Source organism: Ceratotherium simum, chromosome 5 (genome assembly GCF_057802395.1).
Source record: "Ceratotherium simum simum isolate JZ-2026a chromosome 5, ASM5780239v1, whole genome shotgun sequence".
Lineage (NCBI taxonomy): Eukaryota > Metazoa > Chordata > Mammalia > Perissodactyla > Rhinocerotidae > Ceratotherium > Ceratotherium simum.
Window position 1 is genome coordinate 41,626,017 of NC_141904.1, and position 22,812 is coordinate 41,648,828.

A 22,812-nucleotide genomic window follows, 5' to 3' on the forward strand; every position below is an offset into this window, starting at 1 on the left:
ATGTGCCTTTAGCCTCCTTTATTCTGGAAGAATTCCTCAGCCTTTCTGTGTGTTTCTTGAACTTGACATTTTTGAAGAATTCAGGACAGTTATTTTGTAGAATGATGTCGCTCAAATTCTGTTTGCTGTTTCCTCATTATTAGTTCCAGGTTATGCATTTTTGGCAAGATTATGAAGAAGGTGATGTTGCGTCTTTCACTCTGAGAACATCAGGAGGCACACAATGTCCATTTTCCCCTGTGTTAGAGATGTTGTGTTTGATCACTTGGGTTACATGGGCTGTCAGTCACACTGTACAATTGCTATTTTCTCTTTGCAATTAAAAAGTAATCCTGGGGAGATACTTTGAGACTACGTTCCTCATCAAACTTTTACCTACTAGTTTTCATCCATTGATGATTTTCTACCCCATCATTCTAAACTTACTAATTGGCCCATTCAAGCTGGCTCCCATGTCTTGTGACATGTCTCGTCAATCTTTGAGCATTCTCTTGCTTTCTGACACCACAACATGTTCCAGGCTCATCCTGTGTTTTCTCTGCTCTAGCAATGAATCAGCCATTTCACCAAGGAGCCCTATTTTCTTTTAATGGAGAATGGTATTTAGAAGCCATTGGTATTTAGAAACCAAGATTTGGGTGTTGCGTGTGCTCATTGGTACTCACTGATGCTTCCAATTGACCATTTCATTATCTGTTCACTTGGATATGATGGTGGGGAGAGCCCCGAAGAAACTGCAGCTTAAGGATGGAAGGGGAAGAACGGAGCTAGATGACCTGGATAGAGATCCTCCTCTCCCTCTCCAGCTCTCTGGGTCTTTCCCGCCCTCTCTGTCCTTCCTTTCCCTCTTCATCATGACCTCATCTCCCCTTTCTTGGTCAGAATTCCTCTGCAGATTCCAGCTGTGGGAACCTCTGAAATCGTTTCCCCAGCTACATGTGTGATATCAGAGGCAGGCAACTATGTGACCTTTGTGTGTGAACAGCCAAAGGCAAAGATAATTTACAAGAAAGTTTTTGCTTAGAGCAGTCTGGTGACAAGGTGATTGGGGAAGACACATTTGGAAGATTTCCACCTGGAAACGTTCCTTTTTCCCGCATGAAAAGCACTCAGATCAAAGCCTGTGCTGAAGTTGGGGATGGGGCGCCGTGGGAGGTGCACTCTCCCAATAAGCCTCCTCAAGGCTCTGGGGACCAGCAGGGAGGATTCAATGCCCAGGACAGCCCACTCGCCATGTCCACAGGTAGCAGATACAGGGACAGTTTGAAAAGAAAATGCTTGGAGTCCAGTGAAGGCCGCTTGACTGGCTTTCTTAGTTATGCAAATGTAGGGTGAGTGAGTAGCCTTGGTCCCCCATTTGGAGTTAGTTAACTGTTTGAAACTAGATCCAAGACTTCCTCTCGCTGAGATCCCTGGTATGCAAAGCCGGCCCCTGGAGGAAGTGCATCAATTTACAGAAGGAGCCCAGAGCCTCTGGGAGGGAAGAAAATATCCAGCTGGTACTTCCTGAGATATAAAGGGAAGGAGATCTGTTGGCGTGGAGCAGGGTGGCCACAATAAAGGCCTTGGGCCAGGGGCTGAAATAAAATTTGAAATTATTTTGAGGAAAACAGGAGTTTAGGGTGGTAACAGGTTTCCAGCAAGGGCCGGCCTGTGTTTCCTGGGGCAAGGCTGACTTTAGCATGGAGTGAGGCGACTGTGCCAGTTCTGGAGACTCCGCCATGCTGAGACTGTCCCTGTACTCTCAGCTGGGACTGTGGTGATTTATCCACAGGAATGTCACCTAGAGATGAGTCCAAGTGGGGACACCCCAGGCTCCCCTTGACTTTGAGGAATGGTGCTGTTTTCTAGCCTGGGCTGGACCCTGTGAGGTGTCCAAGTGTCCTCAACAGTGACGTGGCAGTGCTGTGCAGACCCCAACCCCTATTTTGTTTTTAAACAAGCAGAAGGTGAAGTTCTCTCAAGGGAGGGACTGGATATGTCATGTAAATTGTTGCTTGGTTAATAGAAAAAATTATTATTATTTTTTTCCCCCCAAAGCCCCAGTAGATAGTTGTATGTCATAGCTGCACATCCTTCTAGTTGCTGCATGTGGGACGCTGCCGCAGCATGGCCGGAGAAGCGGTGTGTCAGTGCGCGCCCGGGATCCGAACCCGGGCCGCCAGCAGTGGAGCACACGCACTTAACCGCTAAGCCACGGGGCCGGCCCTAATAGAAAAAATTAAAAGTGGATTGAGGCCACCCTTATGCTCTGTGCTCAGGGGACAGTTCAGACAGCTGCATTCACAGTGACCAGAGAGGCCAGTACCTGCCCAACACCAGCGACATGTGTGCAGGGCCTCCAGCAGGTACTGGGAGCTTGCTGTCTTTCGGAGCTCATGCCACCTGGGATGGATGTAGGAGGCAGGATGAGGGGAGATGGGACCTAGAGTTTATTCTTAGAAGAAGCCTGCATGGGATCATCCATCCTGCTTGCCAAGTGCTTGTTGGGGCAGATGTAGGAGGCCTGAGGGTCAGCCTGGGAAGTGACTTGAGGAGGCCTCTTGTGGCACCTTCCCCGCTGTCCTAGCCAGAGACCAGAGGAACCTCTCACCCACTCCTGGATGTTCTCTCTACCAATTTTGCATCCTAAATAGCTCCCAATTTTCTTACTCTCCACTGTCCCCATCCTGGTCCAAGCCACCATCATCTCTCCCTGCAGAGGCCACCTGACCTGTTTCCCCTCATTCGTTCTTGTCCCCCACAACCTTTTCCCTCAGAGCAGGAGGTGAGATCTTTCTAAAGTACAAACCCAGTTATGAACCGTGCCCCTCCCCCCAAGTAATAAAAAGTATATACAACAATAAACCTCTTCAACAGCCCCACAGTGTGTCAGGGTCACATCCATACTCCTTTCCTGGGCCTCACCAGGCTGGACTCCCCCTCACTTTCTGGGTCCAGCCGTGTGGGCCAACTTTCCGTTATGGAATGGGCCACGTGTCTTCCACCTCAGGACCTTCATATCTGCTCTTCTCTCTGCCTGGAAACACCCACCTCAGGTCAACAAAAATGCCGTTTCTTCAACGGAGATCTTCCCTGATCCTGGATATTCTTTTATTTTTTTTTTGTTGTTGAGGAAGATTAGCCCTGAGTTAACATCCGATGCCAATCCTCCTCTTTTTTGCTGAAGAAGATTGGCCTTGGGCTAACATCTGTGCCAACTTTTGTCTACTTTATATGGGACGCCGCCACAGCATGGCTTGACAAGCTGTGTGTTGGTGTGCACCTGGGATCTGAACCTGCGAACCTGGGGCCACCGAAGCGGAGTGCGCGAACTTAACCGCTACGCCACAGGGCCGGCCCCCTGGATATTCTTACTTATTGCACTTGGTACTTTTCCCCCACAGTTTTGTAACTATACACAGCCCTTGTCTGTGGATTTTGATGTTAATATCTGTCTCCCCAACTTGACTGTAAGTTACATGAGGGCAGGGGCTTTGTCTGTTTTTGCTTATTATTATAGCTCCAGAATCCATAGGATGCTCAATACATGTTTGCTAAAGGAAGAATGGATAGATGCCTCAGTTTCCCCAGCTGGTCCCACGTGTAGGCTCACGTTACTTAGTGGGAGGGAGTGAGGAAGGGGACCCCTGTGGCTCTGGGAGCTACTGCCACTCACTCCTGGGATGTACCATTGGTGTCAGCCCTGTTGGCTGGGCTTTGGCCCCACTGCTCAGCATTCATTTATCCTGCAAGTATCATAGTCTCCACAGGAAAAAGAGAGGGTGGCTGGGTCATGTGGCAGGTAGGGCTGGCAGGGGGCAGCAGACGCATGGCTTCCTAGTGGGTTTATCCTTGGGGCTGGGTGGTCTTCAGCTGGGGCCTAGGAGCAGAGAAATCGGCTTGGGGGGCTCTGTGGCTGGTGCCCGGCAGCAGGTGGGTGGTGAGGGCAGCACCGAGGTAGTGGCTTGCCTTGGGGAGAGGAGGGCATGGGCTGCCAGGGTGCCAAGGGAACCTTAGCGGGGGCTTTAGGCTGGGCAGGCTGGGTGGGGCTGGCCACAATCGAGGAGGTAACAATGAGTGTGAAGAGCATGCTTAGTGGAAGAGAAGGACGGGGAGCGTGGAATGACCAGAGCTTCATCTCCCTCCCTGACCTTTCCATGCTCCTTGCCTCTGATCTCCCTCACCCCTCCTGCACTCTGGCCCCCCAGTGTCTCCTATTCTCCCTGCTCTGGGCTTCTAGAACCCCCAGGCCTCCAGCCCCTATAACCCTCTCAGCTCTCACAACCTCCCAGTCCCTCACCACCCCTGGCCCATCCTGCCAGCGGCCTGGGCCCTGCTGGCCTGCCCTTCTCTCATCATCTCTTTCTCACTCCCTGTGGCACCCTGGTGCCAGCCCCAGATCTGTGTGGACTGACTTCCCAACACTCCTGTCCTCCTCCCCGCCCCACTGCCCCCGGGGAAGGGGATCCCTTGGGCACCCAGCTTTCCTAAAGGTCAGGTGGGGTGAGGGTGGGGCTGATGGAGGGCCTGGCCCACCCTGAGCTGTGGAGCTGAGCTAGGGAGAGGGCGTGAGGGAGGAGTAGGGAGACCAGAGCATGCTGAGCCACTGTGGGGCAGGAGATGGGGTCCCTGCAAGACCACACTACTTTCCCCAGCTTCCCAGGTTCCACTGGTCTTGCCTGGTGTCATCTGTCCTTCCCAACTCTTCCTCAGTCTCTTCTGTCTCCCCTGGTCCTTCTGGTTTCTCAGGGTCCCTCTCATTGGTGACTGAGGAGCTGCGCCCTAGGCCATCCTGTGGGCCAGGAGTTGCGGGGGAGCCTTCTGCTGCTGTTGTATGTGTAACTAGTGTCCCAAGGGTGGGTGGCTGTAAGGGGGTGCCCCTGGGTGGAAGAAGACCTGTAAGGGTGTGTCAGTAAACAGAACAATTCAAGAAATCAGTGGATGTTACTGTAGAAGGGATTTAGAGATTGTCCCCAACCATTTACAGGTGGAAACACAGGGCTCTGAAGAGGGAAATGATATTGACAGGAACAAGTCACATAGGGGTTAGTAATAATAATTGTCATCATCAAACTGGACATTTATTAAGTGCTTACTTCTTATGTACCAGGGATTATTGTAAATTTTCTACATGTCTTAATTGACACAACCCTCACACTACCCTAGGAGGTGAGTATTGCTATGCCCATTTTACAGATGAGGAAACAGAGACTAGTGCAGTGAGATCAGTTTCTTTAGATCATACAGCAAGCCCATGGCAGAGCAATGGAATGTTTTCACACTGAATAGAGAGTCTTACTCCTTCAAATGATGATGTGAGTATATAAAGCATTTGTTTAGAGCTCCTGAAAAACAGTAGCAGACATTTCACCAAGGAAGATATAAGAATGGCCAATAAGCACATGAAAAGATGCTCAACATCCTTAGTCATGAGGGAAATGCAAATTAAAATTATGGGGTATGCCTACTCGAATGGCTAAAATTAAAGGAAAAATAAAAAGTTTGACAATATCAACTGTTGGCCTGGATATGGAGCAACTGGAACTCTCATTGCTGGTGGGAGTGAAAAACCAACAACCACTTTGGAAAACATTTGACAACTTCGTATAAAGTTAAACATACACTAATCATATGATTCTGAAATTCAATTCCTAGGTATTTACCCAAGAGGAACAACACATGTTGACACAAACACCTGAACACAAATGTTCATAGCAGCTTTATTCATGATAGCAAAATTTGTAAACAACCCAAATGTCCATCTACTATTGAATGGAAAACAAACTATGGTGCATCCATATAATGGAGTACCACTCAGCAACGACAAGGGAAAAACCAACACATGCAGCAGCATGGATGAGTCTCAAATGCATTATGCTGAGTGACAGCAGCCAAATACAAAAGGCTGCATACAATATTATTCCATTTAAAGAAACTCTCCAGAAAAAGCAAATCTATAGGAATAGAAACAGCCCAGTGGTTGCCAGGAGCTAGGGTCGGGGAAGGGATTGACTACAAAGGAGCACGAGGGAATTTCTAGGCATGATGGAAATGTTTAGTGTCTTGATTTTGGTGGTGGCTATCCCGCTTATAATAAAATCTGTCAAAACTCATCAAACCATGCATTTAAAAGGGGTGAATTTTATTGTATGTGAATTATACCTCACTGAACTCGATTTAAGTATAGAAACAGTGGGCTGGAGAGGGTAGGAAATTGGATGGCCATGGTTGACTCACTGAAAAGGTGACATTTGAGAAGACTTGAAAGAGGGAGGGGAGCCTTGCCACTCTCTGGAGGAAGAGTGTGTCAGGCTGAGGGAACAGCCATGGACGTCCTAAGGTGAGGTGTGCTCAGCCTGGGCAGGAACCAGCAAGGAGCCGGTGTGACTGAAATGGAGTAAGAGACGAGGTTGTGGAGGGGCTCAGACAGGCACTGGGGACTGGGGCAGATCATGGGGGCCACATAGGGCTCAGGCTGTTCTCCAAGTGCGATGGGGCCACTGGGGCGTTCTGAGAAGAGCAGTGGCATGCTCTGACTTCCGTTTTAACAGACCCCGCTGGCTTCTGAGTTGAGAGCAGTCTAGGGCAGGACCAGTTAGGAGGCTTTTGCAAGAATCCAGGCAAGAGATGATGCTGGCTCAAACCAGCATGGTGGCAGTGGAGGTGTTGAGAAGTGGTTGGACTTGGGATATATTTTGAAGGCAGAGCCAACAGGATTTCCTGCCAGATTGGATGTGGGGTGAGAGAGAGAGAGAGAGAGAGGAGGCAGGGGTGATGCCAAGGTTTTTGGACTGAGCAGCTGGAAATTCAGCTGGGCACCCCCTGTGGGGGCTGTTGACGGTTTTAACCGTCCGCTGAGGCCTGTGGCCGAAGTCAAGACAGAGACAGAAGGGAGGGGCTCAGCCCTGCTTCTGGCTCGGGCTCAGGAGATGGGCTGTACATGCTGGCTATTCCATTACCCTTTATTTATTGGCCTTATTGGCTTTTGTCATTTCCTCATTGTCTCCTGTCTGGAGAGAAGACTATAAATGTGATGGATTGATACAGGATACAGGAGGCCCAATGATCTCTGTTGAGCGGGCCTCGCTTCTTCGGCAAGCCCTCCCCGCCCTCTACTGTCCTTGTAGCTCCTCCCACAGACTTGCATGCAGAAGCAGCCTGGTCCCTGGCCTTCCAGGAAGAGGGGGTGCAGCCTGAGAGGGTGAGTGGCAGACAGATGGTTCCCCAGGAGACATGGCTCCAAGGACAAGTAGTGGAGGCAAACTTAGCTGCCTGGCCAGTCACACCTTAAATCCTAGCACCGGGTCCCCGAGGATCTGCCCACAGAGGCCGGGCACGGAGTGGGGTGGGAGGACAGGACATGCCGCCTGCTGGTCAGCCCACATCCGGGGAGGGGGGTTGTGCTTTGACTTGCACGCCTTTCTGGAATCTGAGCTGGCCCGTCTCTCCACAAGCTGGGATGATGGGGCTTTTCTCTCCAGCAGCAGGTGCCTGGCAGGTGCCCAGGGATGCCGGCCCCTTGAGCTGGCATGAGAGGAAGTGCTTGTCAGGGTGGTCATTACACGTGCTGGGCTCAGGCTGGACCAGCCTCCACTCCTGCAGTTCAGGCTAACTTGGGACACCCGAAAGAGAGTGGTGCCCCTGGCAAGGCCCCCAGAGTCCCTTTGGGATCCCCCCAGACAGAGCTTGGCAGCTGCCAGCCTTTGAGCGTTATTTCTGAATGAAGTCCCTTGGCCACTCACTCTGGCCTGTCTGCCTGCCTGCCTTTATCCCTGGGAATGTCCTGAGGCCCCTGGTCCAAGGGGGGTTGGGACAGGAAGCCTGAAGTTCATTCCTGGGATTTCAGGCGTCGCCCTATGGTCACGCCGCTCCCCCTCCCCGACACGGACCCTGATTACTGTGCCTTGAGCATCACGTGTGTGAATCCGCATGTGTCTCTCCATGTAGGTGAGACTCTCAGATGGCCCTGTGTCTGACCTCCTTCCAGGAGAACGAAGAGTGGAAGTTGGGACCGCTGGTGGGAAAGGGGGCAGGGGACCTTAGAGGACAGGAGGGATTCAAATGGAGGAGAGGATCCAGGTGAATTCAGCAGACAGTGAACTGCTGGATTGATTGGGTTGTCTTTTCTGCAAACATTGCCTGGCTCCTAATCTGTGCCAGGTATGGCGGTGGGGGCTGGAGAATGTGATGTGAACAGACCGGGCTGGCCTGGCTTTACCCAGCTCTCAGACTCGTGGATAGCCACACAGTGCAGTGTGCTCAGAACCCGGGAGGGTGTACAGGCGCTGCACCAGTGTGGATGCCCTGACAAGCAGCCTGGGGGCAGGAGACACTGGTCCTGTCGCTTGGCTGAGCTCATGAGCCGCTGCCTTTGGCGTTTCCTCACTCTCAGTTGCTGCCTGTTCAGTCTCCGCCTGTGGGAGTGCCTGTACTGTCTCCCCTGTCCCTCCCAACCTCTGCGCACCAAGTCTCGTGGCTGTCAGGGCTGAGGGTGGAGGAGCTGCTGGCACGGGTGCAGGGGAGCTGCCAATGCTGTGGCCCCAGGGTGAGAGCTGATGTCTGTCCAGGAGCATCTCTCTCCTTGCCAAGGGTTGAGATCCCTGGGCCGCATGCCTTCCCTCTGACACAGGAGCCGGCATCCGTCCCTCACAGAGCCGCCCGCTGCCTGGACCCCAGCCTCACCCCAGAGTGGCCTGATGACAGCTGTGGCATTGCAGCGAGCACAAGGACCCACTCGTGTCTCCCTCCAGATCCCAGGCCACGTGAAGGCCCACCTCAGGCAGCCAGGGAAGACCCCACACAACGGGCCCAAGAACCCCACACTCCAAGCCTTGGCTGCGAGAACAATGGGGAAGCCGCCACACTGGCCCAGACCTAGCAGCAGTGCCCTGGAGCTGGTGAGAGAGGAGGCCTGACCCCATCACAGCTTGTGGTGGGTGTCACAGCCTCCCTCCCACCTCCCCTCATGCGCTACACAGTTATTCAGTCACTGCCATATACCAGCTCCTGGGCTAGGTCCCGGCTGCAGTGGTGAGTAAAACAGACACAGACCCTGTCCTCATGTTGCTTTCACTCTTTTCACTGGAATTTCTAGTAAGAAACATATTTTCCTCACTACCCAGAGTACATATAGGCACTCACCCAAGATTTATATGTATATCTGAAACAATAGTTTCACAAAACAACACTCATCCTTACCACTGCTATTTTAAATTCTGATACTATTTTTTAAAAGGCTGGTTGTGGCCCACTACACTGGGAAATGGCCTGCCCTTTGAAAAGCCCTGGTCTAGTTGGGGAAAGATGATTAAACAAATGTCACAGAAGGTTAGCATGGACTGTCCCTGCTCCGGTCTTGACCAAGGGACCAATACCAAGGGTTGGAGGATACCAAGCCATGTGTCTCTCATATGCAGATAGCTTACAAGGGAAATGTGGACACCGAGACCTGCAATCACATCAAGGCTATAAAAAGGGGTGCAAGAGAGTGGAGGGCTGAGGGAGACTGTGAGCAGGTTTCTTTGGAGAGAACTGTGTGTGTTGTTTCCAGGACCTGTGGCCTTCCCTTGGGAAGGGCCTGTGTGTGGGGGATGCCACCTTCTAACCCAGGCCTGTTGAGGGGGCTTCCAGGGCCTTCTTCGAGAGCTTTGACATGTTGGAGGCTCAAGTGGATGGGTGATGGGGCCTGACTCTCCTGCCCTGAGACCTGGACGGAGGGTGGTGGGCCAGCTGCTCTAGTGGTGGCTGTGGAGCGCGCTGCTGCCATGGCATGGCTGCACCCAGAGTGGGTGGGGCAAGTGCTCTGAGTGCTTCTTGAGGACCAGAGGTGGCAGGCAGGGAGAGAGGGCTGGTGTGTGCCACCACAACAGAGCCACCTGGAGGGTTGAGGGGCTTGGCAGGAAGTGGCTGGGGTGGGACCCATGGGCGCCCACAGGCAAAGGAAGGGATTGCAGGGACACCCAGAAGAGAGTGCATCTCCTGAGCTGAGGAAACTGCAGGGAAAAGGTCCAGCAGGGAGTCTCCAAAAGCCCACAGATGATAAGCAGACGAGAGTCCCCGCTAGTCACCTGCCTGGTGCGAGGAGGAGCCACACAGCCACGCCATTTCCGACTGTTCTAGGGACTGGACACTCTCAGGACGAGGCTGAGACTATATTTACAATGTAAAGGGGCTGTAGGCTGCAGTTTTACCCAAGACGGAATGGAAAAGCCACAGGATCAGCCTGGTTTTCATCCAGGGCCAGGGAAGATTATCTCCACTGAATAAAGCTGCAAGGGACAGGGAGAGACAAAAATAAAGGTTGGATTCGATGACATTGGGCGTCATGTTTGTTCACATACCAGCTTTGCGGGTATTTGCAATGAGGAGTGTTGTTAAGTGCCGTGACAAGAGAAGTACCAAGAGTGGGGACAAGTGACGGGGAAGGGGGTTGGGTGGTGGTCAGGGAGGGCTCCCAGAGGAGGTGACATTAAGATGAGGCTGAAGGCTGAGTGGAAAGGAGAATAGCGTTCTGGGTGATGAGAACAGGAGTTGGCAAGGCTGAAAGGAGAAAGAGCCTGGGGCCTTCCAGGGGTTACGGAGAGATGTGGTTACAGAGGTTGTCAGGGCTGGAGGCCCTGGGAGGGGTTTGCCTTGATCCTGAGATGACAGGAAGCCGTTGAAGGGTTTTATCCAGAGGCAGTGATCTTGGATTACAATACTCTGGTAGCCAAGTAGTTTGGAATGGATGAGGTTAGAGGAAGGGAAGCCAATGAGGAGCTGCCCGGGCGGTTTCCACGAGGCAAGGTGCTGGCCTCAACCAAGGAAGCAGCAGCAAGATGGAACTAAGTCATGGGGTTTGAAAGATGCTGAGAGGGTAGCGCCAACAGGGTATGGACTGGGGCTGTGGGAGAGGGAAAGCCTGAAGATGGCATCTGTGGGGGTACCTTCACCAATAGGCTTGGGGACATGACAGATGAGCTCAGTGTTGGGTGGGTTGGGCTTGAAAGCTTTGGCGATGTCCTGAGGAGGCAGCTCGATGTGCTGGCCTGGGGCTGAGAGAGGCCTGGGCTCCAGGTAAAGGCTCAAGACTCTTCTTTAGAGCATGGCAGGGAATGAGAGGGTGTTTCCCACTCTCCTCCTGGAAGAGGGCCCTGGGCCTAAAGAGCTTGATCACTCGGTCAGACACTGGAGGATGTGCCCCCGAGGGAGGCAGTCTCAGAGACTGGAGGAAGCACTGGAGAGCCACAGAAGCACTGTGGGGCCACAGAAGCCTGAGGAAGAGAGGATTTCCAGGAGGGGCTGCTGTCCACTGAGTTAAATGCTGTGGAGGGGACCTGCAAGATGAGAACAGAGAAAGCTCTGCTGGATCTAGCCTCTGCTGGCTGGCAGAGCACTTTTGGTGGGGTGGTGGGGCAGCAGTGAGGTGCAGTGGACTGAGGAGTGAGGGGGAGATGAGGGTGAGGAAGCCAGCATCAGGTGTCACGACACACAAGTGCCACCACCTGCCTGTTCTCCATGGCAGTTGCCCCTTCCCGCTTCCACACCCTTCCAAACCCTTCCCATCATGTGAGCCCCAAATTGCGGTCCTCCCCTCAACAGTACCCCAGACTGGGTGTCCTGGGAGGCAGGGCCCCCATGTCCTCTTCTTGGGGGCAGACTGTTCTGCCCATATCCTACTTTACCCGGACCAGCCCACACTCCCAGCCATTTTCCTGGGAAGACAACTGGAAGTCCCGCATGGTTCTCAGGATCTCATCCCGCTCCCTGCAACATCATTCTCCAGATTTGCTCAGGACGAGGCCTCCTCACAGGTTCCTTGGGCCTCTACCACAGCCCTTGTCAACTCCCAGCACAAGAACAGAGCCTAGGCCAGGTCATGTAAGCCATTTATTGGTTTGTTTTAAAAATATGTATCTTATTTATACACGAAGTTTGGTGAGAAGTGCTTGATTAGTTCAGACAACAGCTGGCACTTGATACTTGTCCCTCCCTCCTTTTTCCTACCCTCTTGTCCCTCCTGCTGGTCATTGCACAGTTCTGGGGGAAAAAAAATGAGAGCCATGCTAAAAGCTAAGTAGTCAGGTCTAGCTTGTCCTTGCCCTTGGCCACATCGTCTGCAGCCACCAGCCAGCCCTGGGCACCTGTCTCAAGGCTCCCAGGCTGTCCACACCACAAAACCACAGTCTCCTTCCGGCCAGTTGGGCTCGCAGCCTGGCCTGCCTCCCAAGCCACATTCCTGCCCGTGCAGCGGGTGCTGAGTGCCAGGGAGGGGGACACACCTCTCCAAGCCTTGAGAGCAAAGCACAGAGATCTACAAAAATAAGATTTCCACTCGGAGAAGTGTCCCAGGACAGTTAAAACCACGTCCCACACTGGACTCAAAGGGAACAAGGAGAAGAGAAATCACTGGGGGAGAGCGGGTTGAGGGCTGGGGTTGTCACCAAGGGAACTCGGGTGACAAGAAGAAACGTAATACTTTACTCGCCGGCAATGCCCCCTCAGCACTGCCACGAGCTCACGAACGTCTAGCCCTCCGACAGCTCGGCGAGGTAGGTTAGGAGCAGCCAGTTTCCAGCTTCCCGGGCTGCCCCGAGAGGTGGCCTGTGAGGTGGACGCCTGGTGGAGGGCGGCTTTGCTGGAGAGCTGGAATTGGGCAGCCGAGCCCCTGCCTGCTCAGGCTCCGCCAGCCAACGGTGTCACTCTCAGGGTGACAGTTCTCTGCATTAAAAGATTTGCATATGCTAAATAGGATTGTCAGCAGCTGAAGAGGCCCTGGGGGTAATTGGACTAGAAAAAGTATTTTCCCTGAAAAGGCCTTCTCACAAGACCCATGGGACAGCCTGGGCCCTGCCCCAGGAGGTCCTGCATGAGGGTGTCACTAGGACTCTGGGCTGAGCCGGAAGGGCTGGTCCAAGGCCACACTTCTCCATTTTCCAATGGGGCCTGTGGGTCATTCTCCTCCCATGGCATGGGAACCGGGCCAGGCCGTCCCGAGACCGCTTCCCTACACAGGGCCCAGGCTGCCCTCTACACTCCCATGCCACTGCATCTGGAGAGGGGCTGGGGACCACAGGGGAATCCCCTCCCCATATGGTCAGAGGCAGAAATGTCTGGAGAGCCCTGGAGAGACCAGGGTTCCCTCATCAGATGGCTGGGGGCCACCGTGGCTGAGGGCCGTTGACCTTCCCAGCCCCAACCCCATGGGGCTCAGCCTTCTCTTCCTGGCCTGTGGCACAGGGCCTGCCAGGTGTGGGAGCAAGGACAAGCTGGGTGCCAGTCCGTGAGTGGGGCTGGCTCCCTCACACCTTTCGTTATACGTTATATTCCTATACGTTAATACTCTGACAGAAGGTCAAGCTCTCCTGGGAGGAGAAGGCAACATCGGTGCCTAGGACCAGCCCTGGGACCCAGGCCACTCTCTTCTGGAAACTTTTCATTTTTGTAGAACCGACCCCAGTATGGCCAAAAACACAGGGGGATAATGGGACTTTGGGGACAGGGAAGGCCAGAGTGAGCTCCTGCTGACAAGAACCCCACTCGTGGGGGCCGGGAGGAAAGGCCTGGCTCCCTTAGGCTGGGGCAGAGGTGGCTGCCTGACACTCGCCTGAGAGGAGCCCAGGGTCACACGTCGCCTGTGTCTGGCCTCTGTGTGTGTGAGTGTGTGCACACGTGTGTGTGAGGAAAGGGGTTCAGCTCTCCTGGCACCTCAGGCCTAGCGGCAGGGGAACCCTTTTCTGCCCTTGGGCAGTGAAGGCCTGTGGGAGCCACAATGGATTTCACTTTTGCTTTGAGAACAGAGTTCCAGCAGCTCCACAGAGACTCTTTTCAGAGTTAAGAAGAGGCAGTGTGAATTGCTGCCGACGTCCATGGAAAAAACATTAGTTCTTTGCTCAAGTAAAAAAATATCAAATATAATAAATTTATGAAAGTCCATTCACAACATATACAGTCTCAGTTTTATATTTTGCCTCAGCAGCTGGGATGGAGTTGCTTTTCAGAGCCCCAGGGCGTTGCCTGACCAGACCAGGCCACTGGGGACAGGCTACTCTGAATGATCGGCTCCGCCAACTGCTTCCGGCCGTCAGCATGGGTGCCACAGAACTTTGCCTTGTCGATCCACGGGGCTGAGGCTCATCTCTCACTCCCGAAGCCCAAAGCGAGGAAGACCCAGCAGATGCTGGTTTGTGGCTGCATTCAGGTTTGCCATGATGCAACAGCCTGCCTTTCCGTGCGTCCTGGCCAGTGGGAGTGAGGCTCACACGACAGACTCACGGTCTCTGTCTGGGGATGGGGGAAAGTCTGCAAGATCTTCGCTGTGGCTGTAGTCAGAGGCCCGCACCTGGAGGTTATCGCTGGTGGCCCGGGTGACGCTATCATAGGAGGGTGGGAAGGATGTGGAGGAGATGGAGGAGCTGGAGGGTGGGCCACGGCGCCGGGAGAAGTTCTCATTCATCATGTAGGCAATGAGGCCCTCTTGCTCAGGGGCATCTTCTTCAGAGAGGCCGCTGTTGCCTGCCTGCTGGCGGAAGAGGAAGGAGGCATGCTTCATGGAGCGCTGTAGCAGGTGCCTCCGGAAGGCCCGCTGGATGATCGTGGCCGACACCTCCTCATGCTTGCGCCGCAGTGTGGTGGTGATGGGTTCGTAGGAGATCTTGGATGGGTTGGCCGCCATAAACTTCTCCTCCATCTGGATCTTCAGGGCGTCCATCTCCCCAGACTCACCCAGGACCCTCTTGGTGAAGGCAAAGAGTATATCCATGCAGTGAATACGGTCCCCGCTCACCATGGGCAGGTCCATATTGATGAGGCTTATCTGGTTGGGCTTGGCGATACGGAGTGGCTCAGACAGGGCATCGGCGAAGTCGGACAGGGCCGAATACTCAATGAACTGGGTGGCCTCTGGGTCGAACTTCTCCCAGATTTCATAGAACATGTCAAAGTCATCCTCACTCAGGGGCTCGGTGCTCTCCTCCGTGGCCACACTGAAGTTCTCCAGGATGATGGCAATGTACATGTTGACCACAATGAGGAATGAGATGATGATGTAGGTGGTGAAGAAGAGGATGCCCACAGCTGGGCTCCCACAGTTCCCCCGGGAGCCATTGCTGTTGGGCAGATTGGGGTCGCAAGAGGGGGGCCCTGTGTTGAGGATGGGGCTGAGGAGACCATCCCAGCCAGCTGACGTGGTGATCTGGAAGAGGCAGAGCATGCTGTTGGCGAAGGTCTGGAAGTTGAACATGTCGTCGATGCCAGCCTCCCACTTGACATAAGCAAAGTTGGCCATGCCAAAGATGGAGTAGATGAACATGACGAGGAAGAGTAGCAGGCCAATATTGAAGAGGGCAGGCAGGGACATCATGAGGGCAAAGAGCAGTGTACGGATCCCCTTGGCCCCTCGGATCAGCCTGAGGATGCGGCCGATTCGTGCCAGGCGGATGACTCGGAAGAGTGTTGGGGAGAAGAAGTACTTCTGGATGATGTCTGAGAGCACAGTGCCTGTGGGAAACAACAGAGACTGAGGCCACTAACGGCATCTCTCTCCTCCTTCCAGCCCAGTGTCACTGGGTAGGGTCTCTGTATGGCCAGAAGCCAGGGAGAGGAGGTCCTTCCAGGAGGATTGGGTCACCTGGGGCATGCAAGGACCCTGCCTTTCTCCTCTCTCTGAGTCTCCATTTCTGCATCTATGATCCAGAAAATGAGGACCACAGTACCCACATCCTTCGCAAAGTGCCTTCTCAGCCCCTTTGTTCCCTACTTTTCTGAGAATACCTGCACAATAGAGCTGTACTAGGCCTGTTTTCTAGATCATGGGTCTGAAGCCTGAGGGGACTTGCTCAGCATCTTGGTGACTCGTTTGGAGCAGAACTCAGGCCTGTTAGCTCCTCGCTACTCAAAGTGTGGTCCGAGGACCAGGAGGCTTGGGATCTCCTGGGCGCTTATCAGAAATGCAGAATCTCAGCTTCACCCCCAGACTCACTGTGTTTTGACAAGCCCAGATGATTCATGTGCACACTGAAGTGCAAGATACACTGGCCCAGAAGCCAGTGCTCTCCCCCACGCCACGTGTGTCACATCTCAGCCTCTCTGAGATGGTTCCTATCACCCTCCCATCTCTGCTAGCTTCCAAGGCTTTCCCACCCTTTGGTCTCTAATGATTACTCTGGGTTTGGAGTTTTAAGGAGCAAGGATATAAGTTATAGGAGAAAGAGTGAAATAAACTTGCCTTGTATTGGCCCCAGTGACCTCTCCAGACTCTTCACATAATAACAATGTCACTGGCTGACATGTGTCCAGTGTTTCCTGTCAACTAGACTCTGGGCTGAGCACTTTATATCCATCCATGGAGCCCTTCCAATTACCCTAGGAGGTAAGCTGATACTATCATCCTCATTTTGCAGAAGAGGAAACTGAGAAATCAGGTAACTTACCTAAGTTACCACCTAGTCAGTGATAAGCTGGAATTTGATTCAGACACTCTGGCTCCAAGTTGACCTGTTAACCACGCGTCCTCGGTACGGCCCAGCACCAGGACCAGGAGGTGATCGTGAGGTATATGCTGCACCTTCCAAAGCCTCTGAGAATTGTCCCTTAATGGCTCCCTTCCTACTGCTGACCTCCTGCGTTCTCTAAAGCCCCTCTCCAGTCCCACTGGCCATGCTCTTGCCCTCACCCCTGTCTGGGACCTCCCAGAGCACTTCCTGACCCTACTTCCAGCTTCTAACCATCTGCCCCTCACTGCAGCCACAGTAGCCCCTGCATTTTCCTGAGTTCACCGAAGGCAGGTGCTGGACATGCAGAAAGATGATAGTCAGTCACCCCAAGGCAGAGTTCCGTGGGGGCAGGGTCAAGAGTTTGGGCTCTGAGCACAAGCGACAAAAGAAAAAAATATTGATAAACTGGACTTAATCAAAATTAAAAACTTTGTGCTTCAAGAGACAACAACCAAGAAAGTGAAAAGACAACCCACGGAATGGGACAAAATATTTGCAACTCATATATCTGAAAAGGGACTTGTATCCAGAATATATAGAGAACTCTTACAACTCAAAAATAAAAACATAAATAAGCCAATTAACAAATGAGCAAAGAATTTGAATAGATATTTCTCCAAGACATTTCTCTTGTTATATACCAAGGAAAATGACCAATAAGCACATGAAAAGATGTTCAGCATTATTAGTCATCAAAGAAATGCAAACTAAAACCTCAATGAGATATCACTTCATACCCACTAGGGTGGCTATAATAAAAAAATCCAGACAACAACAAGTGTTGGTGAGGATGTAGAGTAATTGGAACCCTCACACATTGATGAGGGGAATGTCCAATGTTGCAGCTGTGTTGAGGGCAGTCCCTCAAAACTTTAGATTAGTGGTTTCCGGGGGCTGGGGAGAGAGCAAATGACTGCTAAATGGGTACAGAGTTTCTTTTGGGGGTGAGGAAATATTCTAAGATTAGATAGTGGTGATGGTTGCACACCTCTGTGAATATACTAAAGACTATTGTATTGTATACTTTAAAGGGTGAATTTTACAATATGTGAATTATATCTCAATAAAACTGTTATTAAAAAAGAATTTGGGCTCTGAGGTCAAACAGGCATGGCTGTGTGCCATGGTCTGAATGTTTGTGTCCCCCCAAATTCATATGTTGAAATCCCAACTCCCAAAGATGATGGTATCAGGAAGTGGGCCTTTTGGGAGGTGCTTAAGTCATGAGGGTGGAGCCCTCATGAATGGGATCAGTGCCCTATAAAAGAGGCTCCAGAGAGATTCCCTAGCCCCTTCTACTTTGTGAGGGCACAGCAAGAATGTGCTGGCTATGAACAAGAAAAAGGACCCTCCCCAGAAAACATGACCATGCTGGTGCCTTAATCTTCCAGCATGCAGAACTGTGAGAAATAAATTTCTGTTGTTTATAAATTACCCAGTCTGGTATTTTGTTATAGCAGCCTGAACGGACTAAGTACGAATCCTATCTCTGCTGCTCCCTAGCTGTACGATCTCCCTGCCTCAGTGCTGACTTCATACGGTGAATTGCATGGCGTGGGTGATGTCTGAAGGAGCCTGGCATGCACCTTGGTTACTAGACTCCAAAATTTTCCACGTCCAGGGAAAACTTCTACCCTAGAGGGCCACCTGCCTTCCAACCCTGGAGACTCCATCTCACCCTGAATGAGCCTCTTCCTCCTTCAACCTAAGGTGCAGGCTTTCCCTTGGGAGGGCAGGGAAGCCACCACAGCCCCCACTCCCTTTCCCAGACTCATCCTTGAAGCTCTCCAAGCATGTTCTAGGATCCCATGGAGGGTGGGGCTCGGAGGGGGTGCTGGGTCTTCTGCCAGGTTGGACCCCTTGGCCTGAGTGGACCCTCACAGACAAGTTCTCTCTGGAGGGGTGTGTATGTATGTATTTGTGTGTGTGTTTGTGTGTGACGAAAGGAGAGGTGAGGAATGCCGAGAGAAAAGAATGTAGGAGCCTAGTGTACTTGGCATTAAGTACAAACCCAGGGCTGGAGGAGTAGCCTGGCCTAGGGAAGGCTTCTCTGTTCAGCCGACTTGCATACCCACCCACGATGGAGAGGATGACAACCACGAAGTCGAAGATGTTCCAGCTGTTGGTGAAGTAGTAGTGGCGCAGGGCAGTCATCTTGATGATACACTCGCCTGTGAAGATGGCTACAAACAGCAGGTTGATCTTGGCCAAGATGTTGACCTTCTCAGGGCTCTGATCATCTGTCTCCACCATCATGGTCACCATGTTCAAGCAGATGAGAAACATGATGGTGACGTCGAAGGCCTGCTTGGTCACAATGTCGAATAAGAAGCCCTGGTACTTGTTCTGAAAGGAGGGGCAAAGGATGGACTCAGCAGGTACCTAAGACAGGCTAGCAGGCCCCCTGTTGCTGCCTCTCAGCCCAGACCACCCATCCTCCTACTCCACCCTCTGAGGCCAACACACCGCCAGACTGTCACAGTGAGAGGAAGAAGTCAGGAGCCTGAAACAGCCTGACTCTCCTGCTGAAACCTGCCCTGAGCTTCAAGGCCCAGCCCCGAGGCTCCTTCTTCCCTGAGGCCTTCTCTGATGGATCTCCAGGGATTTCTCCTACCCTGAGTTTTCTTAGCACATCATACATTGTGCTTCTCTTTTTGTTCTCACTGTCTGAAGGCTCAAGGCCAAGTTTAAAGTTCAAACCTAGTAACTGTATTAGCCCTCAGGTTAACAAATTTTCTCCACTCTTTTTATGGAATTGATTTTACTTATTCTACTAATTATATTTATATGTGTCTTTAATTGTAAGCCACCCAAGATTATTTTGGGGAAGAGAGAAGATTATAAATAAGTGAAAACACACACATACCCACACTTTTTTGGGCCTGTTTGGGCCAAGGATGTCAGCATAGCAGAGAACCCAGCATCCCTCCTGGTCCCACCCATCAGGTGACTCTACTGCTCAGGGGGTTGCAAGGATGAGTTTATGAATGGGGGAAGGGGCTGCGAAGACTGCCCTGTTCTCTGGGGGAAAGCCTGCACCCTTGCAGGGGAGGAGGGGGCTCACTCAGAGGCAGATGGGTTCCTGTGCGAGGGGAGTGTGCCCTGGTTGCCACAGCCGTCTCATGCCTTCCTCACTGTCTCCATGAGACTGAGACTCTATGTGAGGTCAGAGGTCCCGTGTTCCCTGGACTGGCTGAGGGCCCCAGGCTCAGCCTAAGATCATGAAGAGGCCCCCGACAGCTGGTTGTGTGGCATGGGGGTGTCCCAGAGACCCCTAGCAGACACCCCCAACTCCTGCCAAATAAGGAGCCTGGCTCACCAGGGGCCTTGGGATGGGCTTCTGGGGCTTCTTGGAGCCCAGCTTCTTCATGGCATTGTAGTACTTCTTCTGCTCCTCTGTCATAAAGATGTCCTGGCCCCCTAAGTGCAGAGAGACAGGCCCCAGCCTCATTTTAGGGTTCTCAGAGGCTCTAGAATGGAGGACACAGGGATCTTGCCTCCTTGATGAGGGTGCCAGAGTCAGCCTCCTCCTTCCTCTCCACATGGAGAAAAGTCCCTATCCTGCACCAGAGATTCCTCCCCAAACCTGCTTTTCCAGGGTCCCTGTCCCCATTCATTTTGAGATCTTTCTGGCTTTGTGACCGGCAAATCCAGTCCCCACTCCCTATCCTCTCTCCTGCCCAGCTCAGTCAGGCTAGAGGTTCTCTCTGCCCACTTGGTTTGCCTGCAACCAAATCATGGCCCATCTGATGAAGCTCCGGGAAGACCCTAGCCTCTGCACAGGACCCCCTTATTGTCCCTGATCATGGACCAGGTGAATAGTCCCAATCCTCACCACCACTTCTCAGGAGCCTCATCTCTCAGGTAGACTAGCGCAGGTGTGGGGCCCCTTGTTACACTCTTACAGGCCAAGGCATGTGACATCATGGACACACCCCTCTTCACTTGATTCCAGCAGGAGCAGGAAGAGGCCCATCCCCAACAGGAAGGCAAAATGGGGCCAGGAGCCAGAATGGCTCCTCAGTCCCTTGCACCCCACCCTGCCTGCCAGCCCAGGGGGAGCCTGTGCTCTACGTATCTTTTTCTTCTGTTGGTTGAAGTTGTCAATGATGACACCAATGAAAAGGTTCAGGGTGAAGAAAGACCCGAAGATGATGAAAATGACGAAGTAGATGTACATGTAGAGGTTGTATTCCCACTGGGGCTGCTCTTCATACTATGGGAGAGAAATCAGACAGGGAGATCAGCCATGCAGAAATGGGGGGTGGGTGGGCTGGGGGTGTCCACTCTGTGGGAGAGAGGGTGTGTCCAGAGGAAGGTCACCAGCACAGGGGTGTGTGTCTGTGAGTACACAGCAGGGCTGGGGGGTGGTGGGAATGGAGTTGAGAAGAGTGGATGGTGGCAGGTGAGCAGAGCAGGCATGCTGGGCTCAGGACTGGCACAGTGTCACTGCATGGCTTCTGCCCCTGGGCCATTGGGAGGTTTGAATATATCGGGCATCTCCCAGTCTTCAATGAATGTCAGTGTGATTGGGTGGGGTACAAGGACAAAGAAGAAACTTGACTCGCATCTCTGTTGCTTCCACCCCACCCTCCTGGTGTAAGACGTTAAGATTCAAGAAAATTACAGTGAATTTAATTTGGAAGCTATTAGAGAATTTTGGGACTCCTTGGGAGACCACGCAATCTTGCCCCAGGGCCAGGCCTCGGCATTCCAGAGAGGCTCAACTCCAGGTTGACACAAGGGATCTGGCCCTTACGGGGTGGGCTTTCAGATGTGGACAATGATTCCCTGGTGGCCAAGCAGCCGGGAGCCTCAGGGGCTTGACCTGGTGGGAGAGGCTAGTGTGGCAACCTACCCCCCTGGAGTCCACAGCCGCATACATAATGTCCATCCAGCCTTTAAATGTTGCCTGGAAAAAAAAGACAAGAGTAAGAATCATTTAACTCTGCACCTATTGAGCTACTTAGGGCTCCTGTCTGGACAGATGAGGCCAGGAAATAGCTTCCTACAAGAAGCAAGCAGCCCACCCCACCCCTTCAGCAGTGTCCACATAGCTGGGCGGTCAGGGAAAGGCCTTCTTGTTCAGGGCTAGGGCTGGAGGGGAAGCCAGCCGAAGAGATACCCCAAGAAGGCCACGCAGTGGGGGAATAAGCTTCTTGATGTTGGCCAAGAGACTGATGAGGTCTGAAGGAGGTCTGCCCTTCAGATCCACATTCATTTCAAATTCTAAAATGACAAAAGTCCTACAGCGGGTGTCAGGGCCAGAGAGGTGGGCTTGGGCTCTCTGTTCTGGCTTAAGGTGGATCCCAGGCTGACCTGGTCCCCTTTGTCATGCACCTCAGAGAACCTTGTGGCTTCTGCTCCATGGCCTTTCCAAGGAAGTCCCTGAAGAATCTCAACCTTCCCTGTACTTAAGGGGGTCCTTTGGCCAGTGTTGTGTTGGTAAATGGCTAACAAATGGCTTTCCCAAAGAAAAAAAGCCCTGATTATTGTGTTTGCCAACTTCACTGAGTAAATAGTCCGACCCTGGCTGATTTCAAGTTGCCAATGTGTCGTCACTGAACACAGAGTTGGGAAGAGATGCATTGGAGCATAGAACTGTAGTATTTCCACTGTACAGATACAATAGATGTAAATAATCTTAAGAGCACAGACAGTAATAATTGGTAATGGTGAGTTGTGATTTTGTTTTAATATCATCCAGTTCATTTTAAGTTTATAAAATCCAATTTTTAGTAATGGCTTGCAAAATATCTGAAAATGTAACAATCAGCTCTTGTGAGCCCACACAAGCTGGCACTAGCACACCACACTGAGGCAGGAAAGAGGGAGGCGGAATGAGACGGCCCTGGTACTGGCTGTGTTGTCTGCCCCAGGCTGGGCTGCTATCAAGACTCAGAAAGAGCCTGAGAGACATGCTTCGTGGTGAGACCGACTGCCCAATGGGTCTCACTTGTGTCCTTGGCAAAATCCAACCATGCCCCGAGCTTCTTTCAGGGCACAAGCTCATCTACACAAACTTTCCATGTCTGAGAGTTTTATGAGGCAGGCAGGGCAGATGCGGAAACCAAGGCCACCCCAGATACGGCAATGTACTTCAGCTCCCTGTGCTATGGCACTCTCACCTGTAAAGAGAGGCCTGGAAATGCTTTGGAGACTGCTGGGGACCACCCAAGGTTACAAGATGTTCGTTACTGAATTCTTTCCAGCCACTGCGCAGTTCTGTCAGAACAGCACACAGTTCTCAGTCTACAAAAGGGGCCTCTCTTTCCAAGTTCTGACATTCAGAGGGACAGTCACGGGGACGGGAGGCTCTCTAGGTTTGGTTCTAATCCTGTTCTCCATGAGGCATTTC

The 22,812-nt window shown here is 52.4% G+C and overlaps 1 protein-coding gene across 1 annotated transcript in view; it reads right to left on the reverse strand.

The window, feature by feature from the left end:
- Positions 1-11,838: 11,838 nt before the first annotated feature.
- Positions 11,839-22,812, reverse strand: part of SCN5A (sodium voltage-gated channel alpha subunit 5) — a 100,579-nt gene continuing 89,605 nt past the window's right edge. The window contains exons 24-28 of the mRNA XM_087430745.1: positions 21,313-21,366; positions 20,533-20,670; positions 19,774-19,878; positions 18,530-18,800; positions 11,839-15,459 (exon numbers count right to left, since the gene is read on the reverse strand). Coding sequence (XP_087286871.1) covers positions 14,219-15,459; positions 18,530-18,800; positions 19,774-19,878; positions 20,533-20,670; positions 21,313-21,366 — 1,809 coding nt within the window. The 3' untranslated portion in view covers positions 11,839-14,218. The remainder of the gene's footprint in view (positions 15,460-18,529; positions 18,801-19,773; positions 19,879-20,532; positions 20,671-21,312; positions 21,367-22,812) is intronic.